Here is a 13,307-nt window from a genome sequence, read left to right as displayed (position 1 = left end):
CCAAAAGTCAAAGAGCACAGTGAAAAAATGGGACTACAATTAAAAATAAAGAAGACCAAAATAATAGCAACAGGAAAATAAACAGAATTGGCAATGAAGAATTGGCTGAAGTAGTGGATAGTGTCTGCCTTTTAGCAATCAATAGTAAAGGAAAATCCAGTTAAGAAATACTCTGCAGATTAGCACTTGGTAGACAAGCCATGAAGGCCTCGGAAAAGATATTCAAATGCTGTGGTGTGTGACCTTCAAATATCAGAAATGCAAACCATGATTTTCCTTATGATACTCTATGGCAGTAAAAATTATATATAGGAAAAGTATTGACTGTTTTGAATTTGGTGTTGGAGAAGATTCCTGAGAAAACCATGGGGAGTCAAAAAGAACAAAGTAACAATTCACTGAATAAACCAACTCAGAATTCTCATTTGAGACACAAATGAACAGGAATAAATTAACCTGCTTTGAACATCTCATGCAAATATTTAGCTCTTTGAAGGGCATTGAGATCTTGCCCTTGTCATGGTCAGATCACTTCCTACTGAGGCTCGACTTTCAGAAACTACTCCCCCAGTGTAGGGAGGGGGAACCGATTAGGTAGTTCCGCCCCAGGTGCCTGATGGACCCTCTGGGATTTCAGACGGCGCATGGTAAGATACCTGACTCCCTTGCCCAGTCCGGTGGAGTCCGTGGTCGCTGCCTGGAATACAGCAGTGGCTGAGGCTCTGGACCGGATTGTGCCTTTGCGGCATCTCTGCGGCAGTGGATCCAGGAGGGCCCCTTGGTTTATCGAGGAACTCCGGGAGATGAAGCACCAAAAGAGACGCCTATAGCGATGTTGGAGGGCTAGTAGCTCCGAATCCGACCGAACACAATTAAGAGCCTTCATCAGGACTTATCTAGTGGCGATACAGGTGGCAAAATGTGCTCATTTTTCCACTCTTATTGCATCCACAGAATCTCGCCCAGCCGCCCTGTTTAGGATAACCCGCTCCCTCCTGAAAGGGAGAGATGCGGGCGAGCCCTTACAGGGTAGAGCTGAGGAATTTGTTCAGTTTATGTCAGATAAAGTTGCTTGGATTCAGACGGACCTGGACTCCACTTGGACAGTACTAGCCAAGATGCCGGGGGAGGGCCTTGATCGGATTTCTTGAAGTGAGTTCCAACTTGTCGCTCCTGAGGAAGTGGACAAGGCCATGGGAGTGGTGAATGCTTCCACCTGCTTACTGGACCTGTGTCCCTCCTGGCTGGTCTCGACCAGCAGGGAGGTGACACAAGGCTGGCTCCAGAGGATTGTTAACACCTCTCTTCAGGCGGGATCTTTCCAGCACCCTCTAAAGGATGCAGTGGTGAGACCCCTCCTTAAGAAACCTTCCCTGGACCCAGCCATCCTTAATAACTATCATTCAGTCTCCAACCTCCCTTTTGTAGGGAAGGTTGTTGAGAAGGTGGTGGCCTTTCAACTCCGACGGACCTTGAATGAAGCAGATTATCTGGATCCCCTTCAGTTGGGTTTCAGGCGTAGTTACTGCACCGAAACTGGTTTGGTCACGCTGACCGATGATCTCTGGCAGGCCAGGGATAGAGGACATTCCTCTATCCTGGTGCTTCTTGACCTCTCAGCAGCCTTCGATACCATCGACCATGGTATCCTTCTGCAACGATTACGGGAGGTGGGAGTGGGAGGCATCGTCTTACAGTAGTTCGCCTCCTACCTCGCAGTCAGTGTTGGTTGGAGGACAGAGATCGACCTCTAGGCCCTTAAATATGGGGTGCCACAGGGTTTAGTCCTGTCCCCCCTCCTATTTAATATCTACATGAAGCCGCTGGATGAGATCATACACCGGCATGGGATCAAATATCATCAATATGCAGATGATACTCAATTGTATCTGTCCACCCCGTGCCAACTCAGCGAAGCAGTTGAAGTGACGTGCCAGTGCCTGGAGGCTGTCAGGGTCTGGATGGGAGCGAACAAGCTTGCACTTAATCCAGACAAGACCGAGTGGCTATTGATGTTGCCTCCCAACGATAGTCCAGACATTCCATCTCTTAGCCTGGAGGGTGAAATTTTACACCATTCAGAGAGGGTCCACAACCTGGGTGTCCTCCTGGACTTGCAGCTGACATTAGAGCACCATCTGTCAGCTGTGACCAGGTGGGCTTTTGCCCAGGTTCGCCTGGTGCACCAGCTGTGGCCCTACCTGGACCAAGAGGCACTTTGAATGGTCACTCATGCCCTTGTCACCTCTAGGCTTGATTACTGTAATGCTTTCTACATGGGGCAGCCCCTTAAGAGTGTTCGGAGACTACAGTTGGTCCAGAATGCATCCGTGCAAGCGATATTGGGTGTACCTAGATACATCCATGTTACACCCATCCTCCGTGAGCTGCACTGGCTCCCTATTGGTCTCCGAATGTGCTTCAAGGTGTTAGTCATTACTTTTAAAGCCCTACATGGTTTAGGACCTGGCTATCTGAGAGACCACCTCCTGCCACATACCTCCCAACGACCAACAAGATCTCACAGGTTGGGCCTCCTCTGGGTGCCGTCGGCCGGACAATGCCGGGTGGCGGCCTCTTGGGGGAGGGCCTTCTCTGTAGCTGCTCTGGCCCTGTGGAACAATCTTCCCATAGAGATCAGGACCCTTTCCACTCTCTCGGCCTTCTGAAAAGCCACCAAAACCTGGCTGTTCCAGCAGGCTGGGGCTGTTGATCAATGTCCAGCCCCACCTAGACAGAATGGATGGTGTATTATTTTAAAAACTGTATTTTTTATTCTTAATTTTTAACTTTTTTTATCTTGTCTCTGTAAGCCACCCAGAGTCCTACGGGATTGGGCAGCATACAAATTTATTAAATTTCAATTTTGGAAAAGGCTCTGATGCTGAGAAAGGTAGAAGAAAAGAGAAAAGAAAGACCAGCAGCAAAGTCGATGGATTTAATTATAGTGGTGATGAATGCATCATTGTTAGGCAAGGAAAACAAATCACACAGGTACAGTATATGTGGTACCTCGCTTAATAGTAGTAATTGTGAGAGGGATCTTGGACAACCATTTAAATATGAGCCAGCAGTGTGCAACAGCTGTCAAAAGAGTCAACACAGTTCTAGGCTGCATAAACAGAGGGATAGAACCAAGATCACGTGAAGTGTTAATATCACTTTATAAGGCCTTGGTAAGGCCACACTTGGAATACTGCATTCAGTTTTGGTCACCACAATATAAAAAAGATGTGGAGACTCTAGAAAGAGTGCAGAGAAGAACAACAAAGATGATTAGGGGACTGGAGGCTAAAACATATGAAGAATGGTTGCAGGAACTGGCTATGTCTAGTTTAATGAAAAGAAGGACTAGGGGAGACATGATAGCAGTTTTCCAATATCTCAGGAGTTGCCACAAAGAAGAGGGAGTCAACCTATTCTCCAAAGCACCTAAGGGTAGAACAAGAAGCAATGAGTGGAAACTAATCAAGGAGAGAAGTAACTTAGAACTAAGGAGAAATTTCCTGACATTTAGAACAATTAATCAGTGGAACAACTTCCTCCAGAAGTTGTGAATGCTTCAACACTGGACGTTTTTTAAAAGATGTTGGATATCCATTTGTCTGAAGTGGTGTAGGGTTTCTTGCCTAAGCAGGGGTTAGGCGAGAAAACCTCCAAGGTCCCTTCAACTCTGTTATTCTGTTATTTTGTTATTGTGAGACCTTAAAAAACAAGTTAAGGATACGATTGTCATGGAAAAAATTATCTATGTGATCATTAGAAGCTGGAAACATCTTGATAGCACAAAAGGGATTGTTGTTTTATTGTTTGCACTGGCATCACAGTTTAAAAGCATTACTTTCTTCTATCCTGTTAGCAGTGCCTGGTAAGACGTAATCAGCAGTTCCACAGTTTTTATATGCCAGGCATGTAAAAATCAAATCTGTCTGAGACATCTGCGGTTTCCTTCTTCCAATAACTCATTTTGTGAAATTAGGTAACTCTGGCTGTGCTTAATACAGCATGATATTTGGACTGTAAACTAACAATTGATTATAGATGACCCTCAGTATTATAATGTTTAATAGGGAGTCATGCATAAACATGTCAATGTGCAATTAAATACAGAGTCATTCAGATTCATTTGCAGTTATGCTGTTTAGAATTAGGGAGAAATAAAGCACTGACCATATGAAAGATCATTATAGGTGGTCTGGAATGAAGCATTGCAAAAGCTTGTTTGGTTCAAATTATAACCACGTAAGAAACATAATCTGAGTGTGCTATTATTGGCCTTTTTCTATTCACAGTTTTAAATATTTTCTGCAGACAACTAGAATAAACAAGAATGCTCAAAAATATTGGAAGATTCCTTCCATTATATTTCCATTGGCTCTGTATTATCATGCCATAAAATTTTATGATTATTATTCTGGGAACCATCTTAGAGAACAATCTGTTGTACTGACAGCCTTGTAAAACAGTTGGCAACCATGAATTACTGGTCTGACTTCAGTTCTGCACACATTCAGAGGTAATTGACTGAAGATCCTACTCCTTTAAACTTCACAAAATAGCACATTTTCCTCTTCTATGACTAAAATCATTTATTGAAAGTTCAGAAAGCATGCTGTCTATATTCAAGGTATATACTTATGCTCATAGAAGATAATTGCATTCATTTGAACTTTGTCCTCTACTATAGAAGTACTCTACTGTAAACTAAGGACTTGTACTATAAAATTTAGTTCAAAAATGCACCACTAAATCCTAAACAATCCTAAAGGTAGCCTCTGCTGATTTTAGATTTGCATTTTACTCTATTTCTAGATAAAAATTAGGGGATAACATTAACAATTCTCCAATTCAAAGGTATTTATTATGAATCATTTGTAAATTACAAGTTACTTGTCCTAATCCCAAAGGAGTTCTCTTCTTTGGTATTAGGTTTAGATAAGACTATATATTATCATTGCTTCTTTTTCACTTCTATGTTAACTTAATGATGAAGCATTTTACTTTCGATACACATGCTTGTAAATTTGTGGACAGGAATAGCCTGTTTTATTTATGCAAATGATATCCTGATACTATTCTAGTCTTCAGTTGCTTCAGGAAAGCCTTAGAGATTCTTAATCAGGCAATTAATGTATTATTATAAACCAAGATTATAGTTGTTGCTACAAGACCAAGGGCCAATCAATTGTAATGCTATTGAATTGGCCAAGGTTTTAAGTACTTAAATTTGTTTTTCCAGGCTCTGATGACAAGTTAAAAAATAGAGCTGGATGATGTTGGCTGCCCAAAGAACTAAGAGAACTACCCTGAGATGCTTTTATGGGAAAGAAAACAAAATCTTCAGTTTGGCTCACAATCTATTTGCTGGCCTTAATTACTTTATGGAACTCAGTTAGCCCCAGATACAAATTCAACTTTGTCTTTAGTACATGTCCAAATCTAACTTCTAAGAAAATCTGTTATGAGCATGTTTAATGCTGCTTCTTACCTAGTAATGGGACACTGAAGAAAGAGAATAGCATGCCCTGCTCTCACACTAGCTAATTTCAGAATGTTATCAATGACATCTAGCCCTTTCTATATTGGCTATTGATTTCCACTTTGCTTTTTTTATTAAATTGACAGTTCATAAGAAAATGCTACCATATAGTTTCACAGCAAAGGTTTTTTTAATCAATGGTCCATTGGCTAGGGAACTTCTTATGCAATTCTATCTGCCTAGCCTCCCCACCCCCACTGCAAAAAAGAGTGCTGTTTTCCCTCAAGTGCTGGGATAGGGTGAAATGGATGAAAGGATTTAACAAGAGATTGCGCATAGAAGATTAACTTTAGTGTCTGCCAGGCTTTTAATATTTAATATTTTAATAAATATGTTGTGTTTTGATATTGAAGTTATTTAAATTGTTGACTGGAGTATAGTGTAGGATCAGTGATTATAATAATTGTTTTAAACTAAATAAATAAACTCATTGCAGACTTAGTTCATTGATACCATCTACAATTAACTCATCTTTAATTGGTTCCAGGAGGTATGACAAGTACCAAAAATAATGAGTACTAAACAGTTATTTTCCAATAAGGAATAATGTAGGGAGTCACAAGGCAACTGACACCAACAGTTCTAACTTGTGCATTTAGTACCATGAAATGATGAGTACCAGGACAAAATTTTAGCTTTAAGATGAGTATTAAATTCAAAGCATTTCAAAGCAGTTGAGTACCAAGGTATCACTGTAGATGCCTTAGACCATCATTCAAAAAGACCAAACCTCTTGCTCACTAAGCCAATCTGAGTAGATGTATAAATGTACATATTCATATATACATACAGTACATACACACATATACACCCTAAAACTGTGGGGTCCTTGAAATTCTCTGAGCCTGGTGGTTGTTTTCTTCCATTACCAAATGGTAACATTACAAATAATTTCTTCCATTAGAATCCTAAAACAATAACTGCAAGAAAACAAAAAGCAAACAAACCAAGGATCCTGAAAGAAAAAAAGTAGACTTGGCAATTGAAAACAGATAAACAAACAAATGAGGAAGGGAGGGAGGGAAAGAGTGAGGGAGGGAGGAAGGAAGGAAGGAAGGCATACTAATCACACACTCACATATGTAGATCCATCACAGTAACCATATAAAACCATCATGGAAAGACATAGAGTGACTATGGGCAAGGATGACTTTTTCTCCATTTTCCCAGCTATTTTGAGTTGTGGTGGTTAGAATGCAGTACTCAGGCTACTTCTGCTGATTGCCAGCTGCCTGCAATTTGGCAGTTCGATTCTTACGGCTCAAGGTTGACTCAGCCTTCCATCTTTCTAAGTTTGGTAAAATGAGGGCCCAGATTGTTGGAGGCAATATACTGACTCTGTAAACCACTTAGAGAAGGTTGTAAAGCAATGTCACGTGGTATATAACTGTAAGTGCTATTGCTATTTTGTGTTATTCACTACGGACAAAAATAGGGAACTTCGTGGGTTCAACTAATTCTGTGGGCAGAATATTATTATTTGCAACATATCCGCAAAGTTAAGTTTACAGTAAAGGCTGACAATATCGAACATGTCTTTTAGAAATAATCACAAGAAAAAATAATAAAAGATCTGCTTAAAAAAAGAAATTACAAATATAGTCCTAAAATGAGGTGTGATAATAATCTTAGCAGAAATACAGGCAAATTGTTCTTACTTAAATAAATTAGAGCTGCAATACATATTACTGTATGTATGCATATACATACACATCTTTTTAAAAGAAATAAAATAAAATTATAGAATTTTTATGACAAATGAAAGTGATGAACTATGCAGGGAGTTACAGAGATCAAAGCAAAATTATGGAAGTGAAATTGTATTTGACATACATATAAAGATAATTCTCAGTTAAATGGGAGAAGGTTCAGAAGTAATGGCTGACATGAAATTACTCATCTTTGTAGCGGAAAAATATCTAAGTAGATGAACATTATCTGCCTGATTCAGATGATAGCAATCATGCAGTACTTGTGATGTGCAATCTTACATTCAATCTGAAGAAAAGAACATTGTGGGCCATGAAAAATTACTACATTTTTGCCAAATGTCCTATGGGAAATGAACTCATATTCCAAGATATCCTAGGATGAAACCTTTTTTCAGATAAATATAGGATAGTGAAATGGGTTAGTAATTTATGTACTAGACCTTACTCTGCATGAGGTGATTTTAGAAAAGTTCTCAGCCACATTTATTAAAATATATCAAAGTCTCAGAATGTTATATTCTCCCTTTTAAAATTGTGGAAAATGGTAAACCCCATTTTAATGGAAGATTAATGCTAATGGTAGATTAGTCAAGACAAGGCACTAACTCTGGCTCCACTGACTCTTGACTTTGATGTTCCCTTGGTCCTATCAGGGCCAGCCAAAAGATGGCACCTACCTTGCCTGATAAAACCAATTAGCACTGAAACAAAGATTTGCATTTTAGAGTGATTTTGAAAGAGCTGCAGTATTGGTGCTCCCTAAGCTTTGGTGCCTAGGTTAATGTCTGTTTATTCTTACCTTAAAACCAGCCCTGATTCTCATTCACATTTAGCAATTGATGTATTAATCCCAGAAAATGTAGCAACCTATAATCTCATATTTTGTGCATCAGCCAGGAAAACCAACAATGGATCATCAAAGTAGTGATGGATCGTAGTAATCATCAAACTAGTGGCACAAATGATTAGGTCCAAATTATCTTACTTACACATTATGCAAAAATTTAGTTTTCTGGAGAAGGCTATACTGCTGGAAAAGATAGAAAGAAATAGAAGAAAAAGACAACCAGATGAATGAATTTAGTAACAGTAGAAATGAGTGCACCATTGAAAGACCTGAAAGGCCATGTTAGGTATAGATTTTCATGGGGAAAAATCTATTTGTTCACTAAGAGCTGATACTGATTTGACAGCACAAAATTAATAAATTCTTCTACATTATTGTTTCTGGAAAAAAATATGCAAAATAAAAGTGTTGTTAATGAAGCATGTTTAGTAGAGGAATGAAATTGGTTTCAAGGATGAGATTCAAGAAAATTGCACAAGCATAATGAATGCTAGCCAGATTTAAAATGATAAAGAAACTATCAAGGAGAAATCCCAAAATTAAACATCACAGAACATATATTAAGACATGCCATTGCATAAGAATAGATATATTTCTTCTTGCCACTCAGGTTCAACTCAAAGCTTTGCTGTTTGTTTGTTTCTAAATACAGAAAGCATTCTCCAATCCCATGTGAGAAGACAAAACAACTGTTAATTTAATCTTACTTGTAGGGTTGTTTTCTATTGGGTCTAAGAAAAGGGCAAGGCAAGCTGCTGCAGAATTTGCAGCTTTTCACTAGCATTACTGAAACATTATTTCAGTTTTCCTTCTTCTGTAGCTTGAGGAAATGTTCTCAATTTTCCTCATCAGATATCTGGCTATCATCTTCCACCCTGTTGGTTGTGAAAGAAACCAAGGGCCAGCATATGCCAATTGTAATTTATCAAATGAGATGGAATTTCAGTGATACTATCAGCCTTCTGTTTCCCACCTTCTGATATCAGTGGTAACTCTTCTTTAAAGATACAACTATAAACTTATCTTTATCTTGCTACAGCTTCCTGTTCAATATATCTGCATAACTGTGTGGCTGGTGTTGGATGCAGCTTGCTCTGCTAAGCAACCATTGTCCAACACACACATAGTTTTACAGCAGATGTGACTATATGACTGTTACTTTCTTTGGTTGTATCCAATGCTGCATTAAAGACATGCAAAAAGAGGAGGGAGGGGAAAGTATAGGACAAGATTATGTAGAATTTTTCATATTAATACCAGAATATGCAGCAATGATTATAGCTTGATTTTTTTCTATTATCTTTCACAAATCCTCAACAGCTTAGTCAAATGAGATTTGAGTGAATAAATATTTCAACGGCTCAGGCATAAGATAGTTGTCATGTACTCCTTTATTTAAGACAGGGAAGCATTAAAACAGAGAAATGGTTTAATACATTTAGAGCCCCAGAACAACTGGTTTCCAGAAAACCATCAAGAAGCTTGGGTGAAGCCTGATTTATTTATCAAGAAAATGCTAAATATCAAATTAGAGAACATAGTAACTTTGAATGAAAAGATCATTTCTGAAATTTCAGGCAGCAATTGTTAGTAGGTAAACTATGGTGCAGCCTCAAAAAACAATAGAACATTTGTTCTAGTTAGGAAAAAAAACATATGCATAGAAAGATAGGTTTTCTCCACAACAATATAACACTTATTGATTCTCACCAGAACTCCAGTTCTCAACAACTACAATTTGCAAAACTTGTAACCAGGAATTTATCTCTGTCATATGTACTGTATGATGTGGAATGTAGTAAAAACTTGTATTACTTCTTCTATCCTAAAGTATAATAATAACCAATTAATCATAAACAATTCTCCTTTTTATGCATTGTATATACAACATATTGTGTTGTTTTTTGTTATATTTGCTAGACATTCTGGGAGCTGTAACATGATAATTCTTGAAATAAGTTTTCTAAGTTATTTGTTTGAAAAAAGTATGTATAAATTTCTTAACAGTGACCTACAAGCAACTACTTTATACAAAATTTCAAAAATGTTCAAAGTTGAAGATATTACAATTTAATTTCAAAGCAAGAACAAAATGAAGTTAACAGATATCTTAATTAAAAATCTGTTTCATAACATAAACTTACATTGCATGTCTGTAATTGCACAAATTCTTATAATTACCAATGTTTAATTAGGTTAAGCTTATAGGGAAAAAAGCTTGGTTTAATTACAAGCAGATTCAACCTATTATATAGTATGTTATGTTATATATTACATAAATCATTGATTTACATAAATAGTTTACACAATTTCTATAAATATACGCACTGATAGTTTTTGTAATTACAGTATTGCTATATAATTAGGGATTTGATGCCATAAACATTTGTGAAAGAACGGGAAACTTTTCTACATTAATGTTATAGTCTCTGAGAACAATCTTGTACTAAGATTACAAGCTAGCATTTTAATATGCCATAATTTATATTTATAGCTTGTGAGTATTAAAACTTCAGGAACTAAATTTTCACAAGGTTTGTAGTTGATTTTTCTAAAAGGTGATTTTTTAACATTTCTCTGGCTAGTACAGACCTGAAATAACCTGTCCATTTTATTTATATGAATTATAAATTCATCTTACAATTAACTATAGTTAATGGAAGTATAAGAATAAGACAATTTTCCAAGAAATTTATGTTTTGTTACACAGATCAGCATAATTTATATACACAGTATCCCAATATTCCAATATATCATGTATGGATATCAATTTGCCCTTCAACAATATCTTTTGCAACTCAGCAGTACAATATAAAAATGTGTACCAAACTAATTTCTTTGACAGTTTTAATCAAGAATGATGCATGAAACTCAGACTTACAAAATTGGATCACCCACTGCTAAGCTACCAATTTTTCATATACAGACTAAAGAGTAAATTGTAAGCAATGCTGTTGACTTTTAAATTCATGTGACAATTAGCTTCTTTAAAATCCAGGATTGGTTGTCTATTTGTTACTGTTTCTTTGCTACGTATACACAGTAAAAATGATTCTCAGTAGATTATTGGTTATTTTAGATTTAAAAGTGTTTGGTTCCCAAAGACCAGAACAAATGATAATTTTTCAGCATTAGGCCATCCATTATTTCATTTTAACATTTCCAAATAAGAATGATAATGAAGAAAAAGCAATATTGTTTTGTTCCTTCCTTGAATTAAAAGATGAATACATAAATACTATAAACAAACTACTCAAACATGATTATACAAAATCTGTCTGTCTGTCTGTCTATCCATCTATATCTATCTATCTATCTATTTATCTATCTATCTATCTATCATCTATCATCTACTTTTTTTTCACCAGAGGAAAAAGGAAAGAGATAAGGGGAAAATGCAGAAATGTGTGAACATTGAAACTGATTATAAAAATTATTCTACTAAAAAAGTGGAATGGAAAGAAAGCTGCTGAGTTTTTCTAAAAAGGTAGTTATAAATCTACTCTGGCTGAAAAAGACAGTATTAATTCAGGCAGCATTATGTTATCTTCATTTAAACATTGTGCTTTTTAACCCTCTTTCATAGATGTAACATATTCACTTGTACTACCTGCATGCTAGCACTAAAAGAATCAGAGTGAAATATATGTATTTAAGGTATACTTACTATATTGACAATTTCTCCCCATGAATTCACCTGGGCACTCACAGGAATAGTTAGCTACCAGATCTGTACAAATACCATCATTCTTGCAGGGTTCAGCTTCACACTCATTCACATCTGTGAAGGAATTAAATCCTTGGTCAAAAAAATCTCAATTATCAGAACAAGTCCAGTACTTGGAGAGATTGTCTATATAAAGTATAAACATGTTTTCAGTGAAGGAAAAACTCTATAGACTTTTGTCTTTTTCAGATATGTAATTAAGAGCCAGGCATCTGTTAGTAATAAAAAATGGAACATAATATAATCAAAAGAAGCATCTTAACATCTGCATAGTTTTCGGTTGAAGAATTGTTTAATTCTCAAATCCTGTTTATTAAAACAAAGAGAAACAAACACCCCACCACCACCATTTTGAATTTTGCTTGAACTAAGTCCATGAAAACAAAAAATGCAAAATAAACTATTAACTGGAACACGAAATATATTATTGACTACTCCAAACTTTCAGACATTGCACAATATCAAAATGCTGCAATTGGTACTGTAGTCTGAATTGCCGAACTAGATGTTTAACAAGTTCTGGAAGTCATCCCAGTGTCCTGTTTCTGGGTTGCAAAGTAATAATAAGCTGCATCTCTGGATATGTTTCTACTTTCCCTTTTCTCCTATGTTCCTGGTTATGTTATATCTGGGTGGATTTTTGTGTGTTGAAAAAGAGGGTGACCTGCATATACTCTAATCTGGGAGCAGACAGAAGAAGCTAGCATTACACAATCAACAGCATTCTGGGATGTGCCCAATAGGGTTACAAGGATAGATTAAGCAATATTTTTCTGATTTTTTTTCCTCTACCATCCCTGGCTAGGAAAAAGGCTAGGTCAATTTTTTAACTCCCTCCCCCCCCACCGCCCCAATCTTCCAGTAGTGGGATTTAAATAATTTAACAACCGGTTCTCTGCCCTAATGATTTCTTCCATCAACCAGTTCACCAAAGTGCTCAGAATGTTAAAAACCGGTTCTCCAGAAGTGGTGCAAACTGGCTAAATCCCACCACTGCCATCTTTCCCTTCCTCCCCACATCAAATAGGGTCTTCCCTCACACCAAATTTGAAACTGGAAATAAAAAAGATAGACATTTCAAAAAGAAAACCTTGAAAACAGGTATTCACTTTCATTTTCAATCGCTGCTTTTAATGTTTCCTATTCTCAAAGATTTCTTCTTTGGATTGCATTGAGTTCCAAAATAATATAAATACCGTTTCTTTATAGATCCAAATTCAATCAGTTTCACTCTAGGATTTAGTTATGGAAATGTGCACTTCTATGCAATTTTAACAGTTGTACAAAGAATCTTAGAAGTGGTCCACTATAGTTCTTTCTACTTATTAGGCAGAGTATGCCATGGAGTCCTGCAAAAGTTGTAGTTCATTCTTTCTTTTTCTTTCTTTCTTTCTTTCTTTCTTTCTTTCTTTCTCTTTCTTTCGTTATTTTGCTTTCTCTCCCTCCCTCCCTCTCTCTCATTCCCTTGCTCCCCCCTCTCTC

The 13,307-nt window shown here is 37.0% G+C and overlaps 1 protein-coding gene across 1 annotated transcript in view; it reads right to left on the bottom strand.

The window, feature by feature from the left end:
* EDIL3 (EGF like repeats and discoidin domains 3) overlaps positions 1 to 13,307 on the bottom strand; it is a 173,624-nt gene that overhangs the window by 90,733 nt on the left and 69,584 nt on the right. Inside the window, 1 exon segment of the mRNA XM_032213867.1 lies at positions 11,766 to 11,879. Coding sequence (XP_032069758.1) covers positions 11,766 to 11,879 — 114 coding nt within the window.

The sequence above is a fragment of the Thamnophis elegans genome, chromosome 3 (genome assembly GCF_009769535.1).
Source record: "Thamnophis elegans isolate rThaEle1 chromosome 3, rThaEle1.pri, whole genome shotgun sequence".
Classification (NCBI taxonomy): domain Eukaryota; kingdom Metazoa; phylum Chordata; class Lepidosauria; order Squamata; family Colubridae; genus Thamnophis; species Thamnophis elegans.
Note: the sequence above shows the minus strand (reverse complement) of the source record. Positions and strands in the feature narration are given on the sequence as shown.